Below are 20,485 nucleotides of genomic sequence, written 5' to 3' on the forward strand. Positions count from 1 at the left end.
ATGTGATCTGAGTGGAGAACACAGACTACAGGAGTGAGTGTGTGTGTTTGGTTGTTGTGGGAAGTGGACTGGGTGGCGTAGTGGTTAACGCAATCGGCACGTATGCCGGAGATCTCGGGTTCCAGTCCCGATCCAGTCACACACTTCATTCTGTATGCTATTGAATTTGCACCTACAGAGGATTTGGTCGTAAAGATAAGTTTAAATCGGTTCTTATCTCCTTCCATTAATATACCAAATATTTCATTCGTTCTGACATACAGTACAATCATCGATACCAGTGGCGTAGAGTGCTATGAGACACTGAGACACTGTCTACCCTTTCAAATTAAAAGAACATAATTTTAGAATTTCTTAATTAATAAGAATCAATATACATTTCATGTTGTAGAAAAATATAAAAATAATAGGGTCCGTGATAGGTTGGTTAATAGCAATAGTGGTAGAATCTAATTTGTAAATAATTTTATTTTTCAAAACTGGGAAATTAAAGTTCTGTCTCCGTCAAACAGGCCACAGAGAGACATCAGGAAGTCTGTCTCAACGTGGCTGAACAAGTCAGTGGAGCTCCTACTTGAAAGTTGCGCGCGCATGTGGCTGTGTGAGGTTCTCGCTCGCTGAAAGAACCTGGGAATGAGACATGTTTCAGCTGCAGTGATACCACACTCAGCGCAATTGTACTATTGAAAATCCAACACACTTTTTCCTTTTTTTTTTTTTTTTTTTTTTTTTTTTTTTAAGATATTCAATCATATTTCAGAGAAAATTTCAAGAAGTAGAAGAAGAAGAAAAAAAACAAATTAATAACTACCGGAACAATTTGCTGAAAGTTTTATGAATACCAGTAATTCATATAAATCTTCCACGATTTAGCTTCGGCTTCTTTTTAATCACAATATCAGTGTATCAACACTGCGAAAGGCAAAAGCGAACGCAAGATGTTTTATAGTATGCTATTCTGTTGTTGCTTTTAAAATCGTTAGCTAACTTTGTGTGAATTTGGATACGTGTGTTAATTATGTATTATGTGAAAACTAAATGATTAGATATAGATTTATTGCACCAGTTGTTATTAAATAGCATGCTAAGTTGTCGTATGAAAACTAGTATCAAGTTAAATCAGCCAATTTCTAAGCTTACTTTTTGAATCAGAGATCACACTTTACAAAGCCTAAGCAAATAAGAAGATATTACATAGGAAGTAAATTATTAATTCAATTTAACATATCCAGTGTATATACTGAGATTCTTCAGAATGAATAAATATCGGTATGCCTGTTTGATTTAATCGTTGAGGGCTTTGTTGATCAAAATTAAGTCTCCATATGTTATATACAGTAGTGCAACCTCGCAAAAATTACTTTATAACGAAATTTGGTTAGGAGTTTCATATTCCTTTGCATCACCGAAGCTGTATGAGACATGACTCTACAACTTAATTTTGGTTCCGAACTCGAGAAGAAATAATAATATCTACCAGGCACGCACCCAATGTTTTGTTGGGAGGGCGGAGTTGCCCCCAACTTTTTTACAAAAAATAAAATGTATACCTATATGCTAACTCCACATTTGTGTAGAAAGTGTTCTACAGGTCCGACACTGACCAAAAAGTCTGCCCGAGCAGACAATACCTAACTCCATTCATGGCGGAGGGGTGCAGGGTTTGGGGGATCCAAGCAGCGCCCCCTAACTTAGAGTTTTCTGGGCGGCAAGCACTAATACGCGTATTTGGGTCCCCTAGAAAAGTTATTTTTCTAATTCTTGGGCCCCTTCTTTCCAACTTTCTCTTACTCTTTATGACCCCCCTGGAGCCTGTGGGCCCTCAAGTACGACAAGGTCTGCGGGGCCGTTAGTTACACCTCTGGGCTCGTTCCATACATGACAAATTAATTAAGGGAACAATATTGACAAATCTCAAAGCCATACGAATAAATATTATCTCTAGGACCCCTAATAGCAGACTTTTTTTTTACTAAAATGGGCCCACGACTCTTTTGTTTTATTTCCTTTTGTGTGCTGTTTTATTTATGTAATGTAGCGAATCTGTTTGAAGCTTCATTTATAATTTCATGTTCGTATCGTATATAGAGTAAGAAAATTTTGTCTTAAAATGGGTCTCCCTCGAACGTCGGGGAGCTTCTTTGGGAGCTTCTCTGGGACAATTGGTCCCAGCCCCCCACAAGTTACGGCCCTGGATCCAAGTCACTACGTCTATGTAGTATTGAACGGATGTTATTCTGCACTCGACAAGACAAGTAACTGTAAAATTCTTTCATCTACGTATATTTTCAGAAAAAAATATGAAACTACATTGTTTTTATAAGAGAAATAGTACAGATGATATGTAAGATCAAATTTTCATTCTACATCAATAATTTCTCTACTAAACAAGCATAGTTTTATTAAGAAAATTAATAAAAGTATATTGACTTAAGAAGTTTTGGGGATGTCGGAACCCGGCTGCCTCCCCCCCCCCCCCCGTCGTGGGTGCGCCTGTGCTGTCTCCCCTTTGCGAAAGTTAACGCTACGCTACTGATCGATACAAAGGCAAACTGAACCAGCAGATTCAGGAAGTAATCTTGTTTTTTAAACTATCTTATCAGCTATTATTTTAATGTAGGTTTAGTGCAACTTAGCATGTATGAGTCGTTAATATCAATGCTTGTTACACATGTTTAGAGATTTTTTACTTGTACGTTGCATGCTACTGACATACTACATGAAAAACTTATTTGTTAAATTTTTGGATTGATTTTGAGGGTGTTTCGTAATCAAGAGTACGATTATCTGTACACTTAACACTTGTTTTTGTGTGAACAGTAACTGCAGTGGGGTTCATTACCAGATTTTTAAAAGAATAAGAGAGGAATGCATTAAACTTGCACCATTTAGTGCTATGTATAAAATAGATGATAAAAACTATTGAAAAAGAGTTTACAATATCTACGTTCCTTTTTCTGTTCATTCAAATATTTTAATTTTTCTTTCATTATGACCTCAACTATTTTAAAAAAGTACATATCCACTAAAAAGTACATATCCAATAATGTCTTGTAAAAATATTTTATAATATCTGCGTTCCTTTCTCTGTTGAATCAAATGTTAACAGAACTTTCTTTCTACATAACTTTTTGTTTTTATTTTTCTTAACTACTGTCTGTTCCAAACTGGTTAAAGGAGCAGTAGGAAACTGTTTCTGAAATAACATATTTGATACTGCAGAGAAGCGGACAAAAAAATATTTTTATTTTTAGCTTTATTATTTTAAACGATGATTATTCCTTTTTCTCGTTTCTTTTCTTTCATCCTTCCTTAATTTTTTAAATTTCTGGTCTCGAGGGGGGGATCCGGACGCCCCCTTGGCTACGTGCCTGCTTCTCCCAAAATTTTTCCTTATTTTACGGCAATATTTAAACAATCTTTCGAATTTTTTTATTTCTTAGTTTGTTTTACGTGGGTTGCAAGGTATAAATATTAAACTTTTCTATTCTTTTTTTAAATACGTTCTTATAGTTTTAACAAGACCTGAAAATCAGGGGGAAAATTGGAAGGAGCTTTTAACGGAAATTAAAAATTACTTAGGACAGTTTATATAGCAGTGGAGTTTATCAGGTTTCTTTCTCTGTGAGGAAATATGGAGAGATTACAAAAAAGAAACAGATGAATCAGATTTAAAGAATGTATGAGGATTGCAAAGAAAGGATCTATAAGATTTTATTTTGGTCATTGCAAAATAGTTCTCAAAATGATTTTTGACAGTTTCTTTTATGTGTGAAACCCAACTAACTGCTTGCAGTAAGGTGGAAAAAGCATGTTTATTTTTGAGGGAAGCATATATACAGTATATATAGTAATAGGTATATGCACTTTCTAAATTATGTTGTTCATGCGTATAAAAAATTTGGAAGAGATTACGAGGGTCATCCAGAAAGTAAGGACTATTGGGGTGTAGTAAGATTGGTGAGTGAAACAATTTATTGTCCGTACAGAAGTACACCATAGTTTAATTCCTACATTTAAGCATTTGTTATATCTATCCATGAGAGTGATAATTCTTATCTTATACTTGACGGGCGCAGTCCATTGAGCTGGATGTTCTTTTTTTTTTTCTTTCTTTTTTTTCGTTTTTTTTTAACTTGTCACTACGAAAACGTTGTGAGCCTAGGAACTCTCGGAGCTTAATGAACTCATGAAACTAGCTAATAGTAAGGTCTGGACCATATGATGCATGAATAAACACTTGTCATCCAAATCGATCCAGTTGGTTACGGGTTTCAGCGTCTGTGTGCGGACGGGCGTTGTCATGAATCATCAAAAAATCCCCTGACAGCTTTTCACGCCACCGATTTTCGATGAGGTGAAGTTTTTACGGTGTCTCACAGTATCGATCAGAATTGATCGTAATGCCTTGTGGCATAAAAGTCGTTAAGAAAACACTTTGAAGATCCCAAATCACTGTCACTGCGAGTTTTCGAGTTAATAGTCTATTTGAATTTGCGCAGCTTTCTTGGATGATGTCATTTGAGTGATTGGTCCTTTCTGTTTGGGGTAGTGCAGAATACCCAAATCTCGTTGCTAGTGACAATACAATCAAGGAAAACTGCTCAGTCTCTGTGATACTGTGTCAGGCATATCAGTGTTGCGCCCATTGTCTGCATTTTGTGGTACTCGCTCAGTTACCGGGGAACTCATCGCAAATTTTGTGATATTCAAAATGTTCTGACATAGTTTTAACAAACAAGGAACATGAAATGTTCGAAAAGAAACTGCAACTCATCGAAGTTACAAGTTTGTTTTGCACAACCTTTATTGCTCTTTTTCTTTAAATTATTTGTGATTAGTAAACTTCGGATTTTGCGTATTTTTTCTAATGTGATATCGATATGTGTTGTTGTAATATTTATCCGTTACAACTGATTCTCAGATGAAATAACAGTTTCATTAGTGCATGTAATACATATTTGAGAGGTTGGAGCGTATTTCTACCATTATTGCATTAGACACATAACTCAGAGAATTATTACGTTTGCTTATTTGTACAATTTGATTCACTAAAATCAGTTCATGCAAGAAAGAATTTTGAATCTATAAGTAGTGAATTACCTGGTTTAGAAGTTTAAATTACTTCTTTATTAATTGAAATATTTCTGTGGAATTTCCGGAGTATATGAAGAGGAAAAGGCTTTATTAATCTATATTCAGTCTACACTTGTTACTGGTTTGTCGGCGGGCATGACTCATGTCCACAGCAGCGATAGTTTTCAATCACGTGTTTGAGATCGTGATGCAAAGACTGAAGTCTTTCAAATTATTTCCTTTCAAGCAATGGATTCTTGGTGTGTAAAAAATGTATTCTGTAAAGCGTGTGCTAAACAAGTAGAACATACGTATACTCAGCGCTAAGACACATACCCCCTTCCTAATGGATGAGTCAAGAAGTAAGTTCGTCACTTCGGGGGAAAACAAAATGCAAGACCTTAAAAGTTGCAATTTCGGGTAGAAACAGTATGGCTGCTAGGTAAAGAAAATATAGGCCAGTATATAATTCACATTTAGTTTCATGCAGTACGTTTACTTACCTTCCATGCCTTTGAACTCTTTATTCTGTTTCAGAGCTCTCTTGTGGCTAAGCGGTTAGCGTACGCGCCTTCGTCATAAGAGATCGGGGTTCGATTCTCGGCGCAAGCTGATGTGGTTCGAATTCCACACGTTAAGCTGTAGGTCCACATATCATATAACTTCGCTGCTGAAATGGACGCTATAATCAAATAAAAAAATCTTTATTCTGTTTCTTGCTTCGGAAATTGAAACAAAAACAAGTGCCAGTGTCAAGAGTACACAACGTAAAGGAGTTGGGTTTGCTTTGTTGGTAACCAAATCCTTAAGCTAAATTGTATCAAGCTGTAGGCTTAAATATAGCAGTTCTCCTCAAATTGAGTAAAAATACTTAAAAATGAATGAATATTTGAAAAGAAAAAAAATATTTTCCTCTGATTTGTTGAGTAGAAAGTAAATTAGTTTCATTTCAGCGTTGTGTTCCACGGACAAATTTGTATTTTGCACCTGAGTATTATGCTAATCCGCTAATCTCATCAGCACTGCAAAATTGTGTATTAAGGAAGGATGATATCCAAAATTAGTCCCACAGGAATACAGAGGGAACTAATTTTTGACTTCCATATCTGGGATAGGGTGCCCATTCCCGCCAAGCGCTTGGGAGCAATCCCTTCAGATTTATCATTCTTCTCCTCTCCTCCCCCCAAAAAAAAGTATAGATAAAGCCAGAATTGGTAGAGACAAAAGCAAAATAACTTGCTTTGTAGACTAAATTTTATTCAATTTGGGAACTTTCTGAAGTTCTTAGAATCATTTAGTAAACTATATATAAACTATAATAGTTATTAATAACTATTATGTACAAATTTCAATCAAAAAATCTTACGAACACAACTTGCACCCTAAAATCCACCTGTGGATATCTCTGTCTTGGGATCAACTGTATCGATCACATCTTATTCCTAACTTTCCACCCTCTACATCGTGTGACCCCGCGTAGCATAATCGCTAAGGCTCTCGCCTTCGGTGCGAGCGGTCCCGGGTTCGATTCCTGGTGGAGTCACTTGGTCGAAAAAGTGTAACACGCCTTTTCAGGTCAGCCACCCTGAATGAGGTTTTCCTGGGTTTTCCTTATTCACAACAGGTAATGCCGGGGTGGTACCTACCTTATAGGTTCCAGGCCGCTTTCCCCGGATTGTGTGCTCGCCGAGGGACGTCATCCGTCAAACGTAACAGGCTAAATTTCAGGGCTCATAGCGAGTCACTTTTTTTTAAAAAAAAAAAACTAAAAGTTACTTTTTTTCTTTAATTTGTCACTAAAAGTTACTTTTTTGGGAGGTAAAGTGACTTTTTCGTGTGATTTATCGTGTAATTGCACGATTTGATTCACACATTCTATACTTTTGTTTATTTCCGTTGTGCTTCTCTTTCCCACATACTACACATAAAATATTTCTTGCTTTCTTGTTTGAAGATGGTGATTGTCGGGCTGGAATATCTATTCTCATTGGAATATCTATTGGTATATCTATTCTGGAATATCTATTGGCTCAGATTGAGATTTTATTGAACTTTGATCCAGTTCTGCAGTTTCACTACTTTCTCTTTTCCTTTTCTTTCGTAACAACACATTCTTGTTTGTATATAACTTGTAACATGCGTTATTACAATGATACACAAATTCTGCATATCGCTGAAGATCCTTAAGTCTTTTCAGAACATCATCCTTGCGAATTTGAGCCGCAGCTATAATAGCTTCTCTCCCTCAGAAAGACGATGTCTTATCGGAAGATTTGTCACAATTCTGGCAAATGATGCAGGCATTTACGTCTAACATGGATACAGAGGAAGGGAACTCCCGGGATAGGGAGATGCCAAACAGGTTTTCTGTAGTCATTTTTTAGGAGATTAGTGGCAACTATGAATTTTTATTATTCCACTGGCCACATCAGAGTCTGTAAAATAAAACAGAATAATAATTACGTGAGCTACATACTATATGAACAAACATGTAAATAATAATACTTGATAAATGCAATAACATTTATTATTTCATTTCCCCCAACACAGTAACCTATTACCTTTAATTTACCGATAAAATGAATGGACTATTTTAATTTGTTGAAAAGTAATAGCTTCGAAAGTTTTGCGCGGAGTGAGTGTTTTTCCCGTAATTTGTTAAGCAGTCCAAAAACGCTACACCCTGCGCCACTTCAACTTAATTAGCTGAGTCATTTTTTAAGATGTACTAAAGATATTAGTAACGATAGAAAGCTAAGATTATGCTCCTTTAATTATTTTGGTTTGCGTTTTCATGTTTGTAATAGCTTCATAGCTATTTGTAATGAAATGAAGAGAAAGAAGCGGGAAAAACTGATTTTTGGCCCAAATGACCGCTATTTTTAAATATTGCGGCAACATGTAAACAATATACCCAGGTTTCTTACTTCTATTCATTTTCTTTAATGTGATACAAGAACAAAGTTTCTAGCTTGTTTCTGTGAGAAGATATCCCAGTTTAAATATAATTTGGTACTTGGCGCGCGGGCGCCATCTTGAATATCGAATTTCGCAATGAAGGCCCCGGTTGCGGAAGTGTTACCTTCGATTTTTTTTTTTATTGTTTAATCACCATCTAACAGGTTCTGAAGAGATCTGCTGTCATCCTTGATTTTTCTACAGCTCTTATGGACAAAACCTGGATTATTTCTCTCATAATAGTTAACGCTCCGCGCAACGTTGTGTGTGTGTTTGTGTGGTTCATCATGTTCGTCTTGTGTTATACTTCTTGTATGTTCTTCTTAAGAGTAGGTGATGAATTTGAATATTTCACGGCGTTGAGAACTCTCAATGCTAAGTTAAATATAACGTCTGGGATGAAGAAATTCAGAAATAGGCCAGAACTGGTTCCACTTACTCATAAGCTTCTTACCGGTATATCTGCTAAATTTGCTTATCGTAACTACAAAGCATACTTAGAAAACCTAAGAAAAGAGGAAGCTCAAAAAGAAGTAGTAAAGAAGAAAAGATGAAACAAAACAACAGAGATAGAGGTGATGGAGAAATTGACAAAGGAAAAAAGGAGCATGATGAGACTGGTCACTTTTTCGTGTTCTTTTGGTCACTTTTCAACTATTTACAAGAGACCAGACCACTATGAGCCCTGAAATGGCCTTAGATGCCGAAAGCCCAGCAGTCTAAATCCTAAATCCCACCCTCCACATCCTGACCAAAATTGCTGGTGATCGATCCATCAAGTAATTCTTAGATTTTCTCTTTTCTGACGGGTACACTGACAGATAAAGTAAATACCTCTCCCTAAAGGAGGTTCGGGTAATCCAACCATTGTTGAGGCAGGGTGTAGGACACTTCGGATCCAAAATATATGCGCATCTCAGAGGTTAAAAATTTCTTGAGGGTCAAGGGTCAATAGTTTTGGCCATAATGTATCGTTCCCCTCAAATGTGGCCCCGCGTAGAGTGGTCGTTAACCTCTCGCCTTTAGTGCGAGCGGTCCCGGGTTCGATTCTCGGAGGACTCTTGGTCGAAAAAGTGTAAAAGCTTTTGCAGGCCAGCCATCCTGAGAGGTTTTCCTGGGTTTTCTCATTCACACCAGGCAAGTGCCGGGATGGTTCCTGACATATAGATACCAGGCCATTTTTCCTTCCCTTTCCTCGTATAGTGTGATCGCCAAGGAACGTCATCCTTCATACGTGACGAGCCAACATGGTCATATATGCCGAAAGCCCAGAAATCTAATTCCTAACCTAATTTTCCCTTCAAATTTTTGGAATGTAAAAAGTCATTACCTAAAATCATGCATATATATATACCCATATGTTAATGTACCACCTATTAAATTCCAAGGGGAGTCCATTTTAAGACCACTTGTAACCCGTACATTTCGGGAGGGGTGCATTTGCCTATGGAACTACTACTACTAGCGAATAACACAATTGAAAAAATACGAACTTCATTGCATTAGAACTGTTTCGACTAGTTAAAAACGAATCCCTCCAGGTGCAGTTGGAAAGCTTTTATTCAAAAGGTAGACAATTTGTGCAAAACCATAAGGGTGTAAAATATGTATAAGGTGTAAATCAAACGCTTCAAGGAAAAATAAATATTCTGATTTCTCAGCAAGTGACATTTCGTCATTAAAACATTGCCTCCTAAGAGCTTGTCAGACAAACATTTTCTGCGTATAAAAATGTGTTAAGCGACAGGAAATATTATAAACATATTCGTTTTTTTGCAACTCAAGTCAAGTAAATATTGAAATCCAATCCTTATTTTAGCATAAACTAAGGCAAAGCCCTTCCTATTTCTTCTACATACACACCAGTTTCTTGTACTGTAAGTTGAACATGCTTATTTATATTAGATGTAATAAATAATTAGCTCAATAGAAAATAGAATAGGATTATTGAATATTTACCACTGTGCTGAATATTTGAGTCCATATTTTCAGTTTTTAATGCATAGTTGCATTCATATTGCGACGCTTTTTAAATTTTTTTTATTGCATATCAATCCGAAGTCCAGTGATGAGTGATGGGCCTCTGAATTCTGTTATCATGCACATTTCTTTCGTTCATTAGTGTATTAACATACACGTTCTACACACGTGGTACATACTGTATACCACACTCGGTAGGATTTTCTATGAAAACTTTTTCTTTTTTTTTTTTGTAACGTACAGCAAAGTATAATAGCAAGTGATACAGAATATACCACAGGATGAAAATATTAAGGGGACAGACTACTAAATATTTTTGAAAACTAATAATTTTTCTTTTGCCCGTTTTTCGTAAGTGGAAAGAGGCAATAAAATATAACTTACCACAATAATAGATAATGTTGTTCTACACCCGAAAATACGAATTGGAAGAATTTTCAGTTTGCCATCCATAGAAATTACAGTGTGACCAGAATTTGAATTACTCAAAAATCTAGGTAAAGGCAGCGACTAGAAAAATGAACTCAACGGTAATTGATGACTTATCATGCTGTCTATGTTTCTTGTTTACTACTTTTTAAATGATTTTTCTATTTATTTTGTAATAATTTATGTAAGTTTTATAAAATAAATAGAAACATTAGTAAACAAGAAACATAGACAGCATGATAAGTCATCAATTACCGGTGAGTTCATTTTTCTAGTCGCTCCCTTAACCTAGATTTTTGAGTAATTCAAATTCTGATCACACTGTAATTTCTATGGATGGCAACACTGAAAATTCTTTTGATTCGTATTTTTGGGTGTAGAATAACATTATCTATTATTGTGGTAAGTTACATTTTATTACCTCTTTCCACTTACAAAAAACGGGCAAAAGTAAAAAATATTAGTTTTTCAAAAAATATTTAGTTGTCTGCCGCCTTAATCACAACACTCAGAACACTGACCAAAAACGTTGGAGAAACCTGTTGAATGTAGCGGGTGTGTAATCTGCCTTGCTGGAATGACACACCGGTTCCTTTGTGGATAACCCTTGTAATTATGATGGTGATTAGTGGTATATTTCTTATTGAAGATTGAGAGATGCTGTCAAATATATAAAATATTGTATTTGTAATAAATTGTGAGGAGAATTAATATCGAGCATTATATTTTGCAGATCGTGCTAATTTCACGGAAACTACCGACGATCAACTGTGCAGAATAGCAAGACACAAGGAAACGCTGATGAAAATATTAACCACTTCGAAAAGTGAAGCTCCAACAACTATAATGGAATTCCCATGCATTCTAGACGCACTGGCATTTGTGACCCAGGGACGAGATCACAGAATTCCTCTTGATCGTACGCGATCATTGTCAGCTCCTGAAGCTCTCTGTCGTGCACAAAATATCCATATTTTAGTTACTGGTTCTCTCCATCTCGTGGGTAATGTCTTAAGTTTAATAGACCCTGATTTGTCAATATCAAATCCAACTGCGCTTGAGAACGGTGTCTGTGATATGTCTGAGCTACGAAATGGTGAACAGCAAGTGTTGTATACTTGATAGTGTATTTGTTTGGTTTAGCTATGTTAAACAAAAGTAATTATTGATTTTACTTTTCCCGCTACTTGCCAGAAACTTTAATGGATTACCATGTTTGTTTCTCTTCTATCCTTGTAATTCGTATATATACACAGTATAATTTTTTATCAGCAGTTTTTAAAACTAATGCAATTCTTTGCGTGGTCTTTGCCTATAAAAAGCCGTAAACAACAAATCCACTTGGAGCGGATACACTCGGATTGATTGCTAATCTACTGACTAATGTACTCCACCGCAAAATATTGGTTGATCATTATAGAATTCGTAATATACAACGTGTCTACGAACAAGTCAATTTTGAAGTGATCAACAATTTTATAAGTGAATTCACATTAAATTTGCGCTTGAATGAAATTTTAAAATTCATCTGCGTTGCTGTCTAATAAGCGCCATCTTGAAGTTAATTTCCCTTCCCTGTAGTGGTACGGGGATGCTGCAAATAAACAAGAAACAAGTATTTTCAGTCGGTGTATTCACTGATAAATTATATTTCAACATATTCTAGTAAGTTTTGATTTTACTTCAATCAGTTAAGGAGCGTTTTTGCGTACACGCTGTAAAATTACTGTATAGAACCATCTAATAGTACTGCAATCAAGTATGATTTGTAAAATAATACAAGTATTGTATGTAAACATGCTTTGAGATAATTGCGAAGCAGATTCTTTTATGATGTCAAGTTTTGATTATCTGCTTTCAAATCGGTAAAAATGCGGACTGATCCTCGTTTCACGAGTGCTGTAACAAAGCAATTGATAAATGTTTACGGAATGGTGAAAAGTAACTTGTACAAAGTGTGTTGGTTACTGGAATCATTGATTGCGATCAAAGAAAGAAAAAGTGTTTTTTTTTTTTTTTTTCTGCATCTTCTGTATTTGACCGTAACTTGTCAAAAAGCACTGTATAATTTGCTTCTTCGTTCTTCCGTTGTAAGGTTGGGAGCGATTCATCACTCCATATAGCTTATTAAATGAAGGAAGAATTCAAATATCTTTGTTTTATGTTGCCATTTAAACGTAAGACGGAACAGAGAATGATTATTGTGTATGTGTGTAATCGCCAGTAAAAGTACATACCAATACTTTATACATTGGGTTGCCAACTCAAATACTATACGGGAGCTCCTGTATTTGGCATGGTTTGTAAACTTCTCTCTGATTTGATTTAAACGGGGATCTGACGTATTAAGGAACAAGAAAGCAAAATAGCAAGTCAATGATGAACATGCAGGTAAAATATCTCTTCTTTAAACTTATTTGGCTTTTACATAAGCAATCTTTTAGAAACATGAGATCACCTCGAGATTTTCTGCAGTCTCTGCATAGTCTGCTATCATTGGATCAAAAGATCCAATATATTTCAGGCAAAAATGTTCTTGTAGACCTTATATCTGGAGAACTACATATAGTGTAGCCAAACCAAAACTACCACTTAACTCAGGATGATGTGCTTATTCCACAAAAAATAAGAAAACTTGAATTTTTGGCCGTTCAAAAATGTTGTGGTCCCTGATCAATATATATATATATAGATAGATAGATAGATAGATATAGATATATCGATATATATTAATTCATTCAATCAAACAAACATTTTCTTGTACGCCTCATGTCTCGAAAACAACATATAGTGTAGCTAAGCCTAAACCATCACTGAATTCAGTATGATGTTCTTATTCCGTAATAAAAATACGAAAACTCGATTAGGAGCCGTTCCAAAATTTTGTGGCCCCTGACTTAAAATCTATTGGCCAAGATCGCAACCATTTGATTCATTTTTTGGATCATTCTTGGTTTATAATAGATTTGTATATAATAGCTTCGCATCAAATTCAAACGTGTTTTATTCGTTCATAATAGCTGTAAACAAAATCTCTTGTTAAAAAAAAAAAAAAAAAAAAAAGTTTACATCCCTTTATACATACTCATTTATCGATAACTTGGGAACAGAAAGAACCAGTTAAAAGAGTAAGTTTTTATAATTACTTAACGAACATAAGGAACACTATTTAAATTACTTCCATTGTCTTGAGATTCATGAGTGTGTGAGCATCAAACTTTTCTCTTATAAAGAAATAAATTAAAAAGAAAAAGAAAATGTACTTTATTCCACAAGATGTTACAGGCAGCTAAAAATGTGTGTAAAGCTACTGGAACTGACTCGAAGAAACATGGTTCATAAATTTAGTTTGAGTACATATTTCCCCGTGGCGTAGAGAGAGAACATAATTATGAATTTGGTAACGGAAACAAATCGTAGCAATCTAAAAAATTCATTCAGTCAATCCGATGTTAAAAGAACATTATGAGGCAGTATGTAGTTTCGCGGGCGAATACACGTATGCTTATTGCTATTTCAAAGATCCTTAAGAACTACATTCAGTACGTGATATAGTGTTTCAACAGCAAGTGTCGTGTTAATGTGTTGCCTGCCGGTTTCATTTGAAAGAGAGTTGGTAATTAACTATCTGAAAGGTAGGTTTCCACCTCTACTTCTTGTTCCAGTGTATATTGTTGGTTAAGTTTTTGATTATACGTATTTCATAAATAATGAACACTGTAGTGTTTATCGAAATTTTTATTTTTGATGATTTGCATAGGTAAAGCTAACGAAACCGTACAAGCAAACTGAATTTCAAATGTTTATTCCAAGTACCTAAAATATGGGATTATAGGTCCAGAAGAAGGCCCATTTAAATAACATGGGGTATTTCTTTATCGCCTCTTTGGACTCCCTGAAAATTAAAAATATTCACTTTTGGCCATTTTCCTGTGGGTTAGTCCCGAAAAGCTACAATCATGTCAAAATTAATCATTGTAGCCCTACAGGAAGTTCCCAATAATTTTGCGGTGTAAAAGGTGTCCTATATAAATAACATGCGGAAGAATTTTCAGTTCCCCATAAAACCACTCTAAAGTTGAAAATTATTTTTAGTGATTTACGTAGGTAACGCTGACGAAGACGTACAATCATACCGAATTTCAAGTTTTTATTCCAATTCTAAGTACCTAAAACATAAAATTATAGGTCCAAAAAAGACCTATTTAAATTAAACGAGGAATTTCATCCCACTTTTAGACCCCCCCCCAAATTAAAAATATTCACTTTTGGCAATTTTCCTGTCGGTTAGTTCTGGAAAGCTACGATCATGCCAAATTTCAACTTTCTACGTCAACCGGAAGTACTCGTTATATATATATAAAATTACGCCAATTCCTTACGTTTATTGTTGATTTTTGTGTCATATTTCTTGATCGTGTCATATCTATGATTGCATTATCGGCTAGTAATGTAGGATTACTTAACTGCACATATTGTGTACGTTGATTCCTTGATTGAGTTAGTGTTCTGAAACACTTGGTTTTCAAGGTCCCTGTTAATATGGATGTCTTTCATATGAATCTAGATACAAAAATGTACTAAGTACTTACGCAGTTGAAGTTGCCGGTTTAACCTTTAGGACACGAAGTAACTACTTATTGATACCTTGCAGTTTGCCCACTAAACCTAATTGTTTTTTAACTTTCTGGGTATCACATATATGCACTTGAATGAGTTTTATTCAGGAGACATACTAGGCAACTGCAGAAATTGGCGCCGTATCCCAGGCTTTATTTTTTAAAAAGGCTCCGTAATTAAAAGGTTAACCTCTTGAAATTTTCAAAGTACTCACACGTTGCTCATTAGACTTAGGACCTCCCAAAAACTCTGTTTCCAGTCATTACCCAATTCAGTTTACTTTGATTTCTCCACACTGAGAGAAACTTTTGTCAGTTCTGGGGTACGTTGTACCATGTAATTTTCGAGGGTAATTGGTACGTGATTCGTTGTTAATTTTAACAAGTATACTTCAAGTAGAAGTTTATTTAGATATGTTTAATTTCCCACGTGCATAAAGGGAATGCTGAGCCGAAATCTTTATTGTAGAGTAAATGAACTTTTAAGTGTACATATAGATAAAAGTTGTTACAAATAAATCGTGAATAAAAGAGTTCTTTATATTAAATGGGAAACATATTTTTGTAGAAATATTTGCTATAGTAGAAAAAGAGTATTAAATGGAACTATGGAATATATTAATGACGTTATGTTTATGGGTTAGTTTTTCCAAAGAAAGTATAGAGTATTATATATTTGGTTTGTTACTGTCATGATGAAAGGGAAATCTAATAGAAACAGATCTTGATGCCTCTTTCCTCTCTTCTTCAGGTAACTGAATTTCAGATTAGGTTTCATTTTCTCTTCAATGTTCATAAACAAGGCTTTTTAATATTAAATCTGAGGTTTAGAATTAAACATATAAATAACCCATTGGATTCGTCTTGACTCAGGAAAACATCACAGTAATTTGCTCTCCCTCATTTGCTTTTTTTTTTCCTCATGTTTTTGTGGGACATTAAATTCAATTTTATTTTGCCTTTATAATCACACACATTGCACCAATTTGTGCGTATGAATAAGACCGACAAATGATATAGATACATGTACAGAATGTTATGAATGCCACGTCATAAATTTAGGAGGTAATTCCGCACACCAAAATATGAAAAAAAAAAAAAAAAATCATAAACATACGTATTAAACCACATAGTTTCAGAGCGAGAGGCAGCCGAAAACAAGAGAAAGCCAAACATGCTTAATGATTGTGGAAAGAATTCCCACAAATCCCTGAAGTAAGTGTGGGTCGAAATTAGTATGGAAGAAAGAGAACATTACTAGGAATCAGAAATTTGTTGGTGGTAAGTGGATATTGCATTCGGATTCAATATAGCAGAAAAGTTTTAAATGTTATGCATGATTACATGTCCATAGAGGATAGCTCACTATGTAGACGTGCAGCGAATCTCGCAGTAAGGTTAATTTTTAAGGCACGGTATAGCTGGAAAAGTGGCTTGGGATTTGTGGCGTATGCCTGCCATAAGGTGGAGGTAAGACATCTCTAAAAATAAGTTCTAAAGTGATTTTTCCCTTATTTTAAGCAACCCCTCGCTAGGAAAGTATGCTGCTTAGGACATATCCTTATGTGAGCATTTTTTTTTTTTTTTTTTTTTTTTTTTTTTTTTCGTGTTTTGGTGTGGAGAATTACATTCCAAATGTATGACACGGCATTCATTAATACCCTGTGTAGTTGTAACACACACATACATAGTTGTATTTTAGAATACTAAGCGAAGTCTACTATATAAGAAGTAAAACATAAAAATACTAATTTTCGATACTATAAGAAATTATACTAGTTTACATACCTAGAAATTTATTCACTGACTAAGAATAGCTTTTAGTTGTCAACCTTTTGAATATTCGGGTTTGTCTTGCCCTTCGAATATATGAGAGAGAGTATTTCTGTTATGTAAGATAGTACCTATGTTGCTTGGATTATTTTGTCCAACGTTGTGTAATGTTGTTTACTGGTGATTTAATCGTTGCGCTTGGTTTCATATTTATGTTCTGTTGATGTGATAAACAATGTTGGTCTTAACAAAGAGTAACATACGAAATATATAGATAGGCTATATTTTTATTTCTTCAAAATAAGCTACACGATTCATTTATTTCATAGCTTTTTGCAGTACTACTATTCTCCAGTTATTACTGACCCAGTTATTATTACTATTATAACTTTTTTAAAAAACGCATTCCATGAAGGCTTTGATTATTAACTATTCTACTGAGTCAAGCGATTATTTGTATGTGAAACGTTCTCTCAAAAAATAACTTTATAAATAAATAATTTTACAAATACTTCGGTGACCTGAAAAATAATTGCTCAATTTAACAAACTTTGAATTATCAAATTGATGTATTTAATGTATACAGCATTTTATTTAATTATTAAAAGTGTGTGACATATTGTTAATCAAACAATCAAAGATTAGTTTAACGAGTTTCCAGAATCATACTATTAAACTTTACGTTAACCGAGAGTGGAAATAGAGAAACTTTGCTTTATACTGACAGAATCATACTTTTTACTTCGCCGTAGCTGAACAGATATATAAACAGACAATATAAGATACAAGATGCACCCGTAAAGTAACCGAACTTTTACAAAAACAGTTAACTCCCTTAAAAATGTTACCGTAGTACGACAGAAAAATTTTGTCTGAGCTTCCTTTAAGTGCTTGTTTAAACTGGTTTTGATGTAGTTTGTGTATGGGAAAGCCTACAACAAGAGCGTATAGTGTGAAGTAGGAAACACGCGCATCGAAATAGAACAACGTTCTAACATAAAGCTTTGTTGCAAATTGGATGAATCTTTTACCGAAACATTGCGGGTGGTGAGAATTCTGTATAGTAATGTAGCATTATGAACAACCCAGATGTATCAGTGGTACAACAGTTTCAAAATTGACGGGAAAATGTTGACGAAAATCCAAGGTCAGAACCCCTCTTGAACCTCAAGCAATGAGGATGCATAAGTTTCGTGCTTTGATGAGAGCTGATAGAATGTAACGACGCAGCAACTGTCAGCTTTGCTTAGTTTAGGTTAATTTGAATCTAGGATCTGAAATGAGGAAAGTGTTTGCTTGTTTTGTAATGCATTGCAATCTTGGCAGGACAGTAAGAAGCCAATAATAGAGAGTACTGTGAGGATTTGGTGGCTTCTGCAGTACGGGATAACTTCCTGAAGTGCCTCGTGGCGAGTGATGAAACCTGGTGTTCAACAATTTCGTAAGACGATTTAACATTACATGCATTTGTCGCATGGTTACCCAGATACAAATTACATCAAACCAGTTTAAACAAGCACTAACAGGAAGTTTAAACAAAGATGTTTCCAGTGTTGTTATACTACAGTAACATTGTTAAGGTAGTTGATTGTTTTTTTTATAAGTTGGGCTTTTTAATGGGTGCATCTCGTATGTCATATGTATGTATCACAACTACACTGGTGGAAACTAATTTAAAAAAGCTTGTATACATCGCCAGATTCAACCGAAATTCGCACCACGGAATGTATATCTGTATATGAAATATTGATCTTAGGTTAAAAGTACACCTATAGCATCTATAGAGAACATACGCTAGTAAATTGTATCGTGGCATTTGAAGGCGGCGCTCCAATTTCCCTTTAAATGCTGCTAGTAAATGAGAGTCCAGCGGTATTGCCACATTTATTTTGTACACATCCACGTCTATCCTCTGTCACCTGATCGCGCTGTAGTTCGTCTGCTTAGCCATAGCCACACCCTTTAGCACTCGGCAACATCGTGTCAGAGCTTGCGTTTTATTCGTTTAGCTGAAATGCCAAAATGTTTATCACAGGCTTTAGTTTGAATATCGTAGTACACCATAACAAATGTGGTTGTATGGGGTGTCAATCTATAGCAATCCCAGGACCACGCCAGCTAACAGCAATCGTACGAGGGCCGTTCATTATATTCTAAGTCTAAAAGTGGCGCAACAATCGTAGAGTGACGAAACTAGGCAAAACGATTGTATCCTTGAACACACAAACAAAAGTAGGAGGAACTGGAGAATAGAAGGGACGGGGGAATGGAATCCACACTGTTGAATAACAGTGTTGAAATCGACTCGTTGGTTAACTTAGAGATCCTGGTTCACTCATAGATATCACCGGGTGTCAACCGATTCCGAACCTTACTAAAGCAGAACGATAAACTTCTACTTCTTTTGTTGAAGTATTACGCATTAATTTTACAGAGTTTCGTCATTATCCTATGATTGTTGCATCATCTTTAGGTTTAGAATATAATGAACGCTCCTCGTACACGTAAGTGACCTAGAGCATGGTCGTACAGTAAAGCTGCGAGAAGTCTAGTGTCTTTCCAGAGTTGCCGCTCGTGGAGTTGACGTGTTAGTGATGTACACGATGGAAAACTGAGGCTTCCCACAGTATATGTCCACCGAGCACTCTCTATTCTTCCCTTTGGACAGCCCCAATTGTCAGGTTTGCATCCCTCAGGTAAGTGCACGAATACTAAATAATATTGGAAGGAAGTACGGGTTTTCGGGTTTCTCTCATATGTTTTCTGATTCCTGCTCATCTCTGAGAACATGAAAGATTGTAATGATAGGGCCATTGGATGGTAATGGCATTCAGCGGTGAATTTCTTTTCTATCTTGGACACAGTGATGGTTTCGTAGATGTTCAGGTGAATGGAGAAATCTAATGTGTTCGCACTCACAGTACAGGACCCAACATCTGGCATTCAGGAAAATATGACTATTGCTTCGTACATTCGTAATATCAATTATGCCCTCTTACTTTATCTGAACACTTTGTGGACCTATCTTCCAATAGGATAACAAACGCCCTCATACTTCCAGGGTAACACAATGTGCTTTACACTTTGTGTCTTCTACGCTGGCCTGCTAGGTTAATAGATCTAAGCCTTATCGAGAAATTGTGGGCGGACCCTATCTTCCAGCAAGATAATGCACGTCCTTATACTTGAAGGGTAACACAGCGTGCTATACCCAGTATATGCCTTCTACCTTGCCCTGTCAGGTACACTAAGCCTTATCGAAAACTTGTGGAATGTGGTGACGGCACGTTACCGCTAGCCTCGCTCGTGAGGTTACCATTGCCCAGCTACTCTTAACATTAAGATTAACAGCGAGTGGCTGTACGCGTGAACGGCTGCTTATGTGGCCACTCAGGATGGATGAGCATGTATATTTTAGAACACTGTGTGTATAACATGTTCGGCGTCACGTCCAACATTTTCGGAGCTGTACTATCTACCATCCTCGTGAGTATCGCCTTTAAAAGAATTATTTAGGTTTGTCGGGTTGTTAATTTTAGTTGGGTACTGGAAATCTACACATCAACTTCGGGTCGGATTCGTGAATTCGTGTTGGGTGTCGTAAGACGCATTTCCACCAGTGTAAAGTGAGATATTTGTACATTATAAGG

General features: G+C 35.7%; 1 protein-coding gene across 3 annotated transcripts in view; it reads left to right on the top strand.

Annotated features, from left to right (window-relative positions):
* LOC145690060 (folylpolyglutamate synthase, mitochondrial-like) overlaps positions 1-20,121 on the top strand; it is a 74,113-nt gene extending 53,992 nt beyond the window's left edge. For 2 of the 3 annotated variants that reach the window (XM_081764574.1, XM_081764573.1), the window contains one exon: positions 11,177-20,121. In XM_081764574.1, coding sequence (XP_081620700.1) covers positions 11,177-11,565 — 389 coding nt within the window. In that variant the 3' untranslated portion in view covers positions 11,566-20,121. The remainder of the gene's footprint in view (positions 1-11,176) is intronic. The other variant, XM_081764575.1, reaches the window with a different exon arrangement.
* Positions 20,122-20,485: the final 364 nt, after the last annotated feature.

Source organism: Thermobia domestica, chromosome 7 (assembly GCF_964235325.1).
Source record: "Thermobia domestica chromosome 7, izTheDome1.hap1.1, whole genome shotgun sequence".
Classification (NCBI taxonomy): domain Eukaryota; kingdom Metazoa; phylum Arthropoda; class Insecta; order Zygentoma; family Lepismatidae; genus Thermobia; species Thermobia domestica.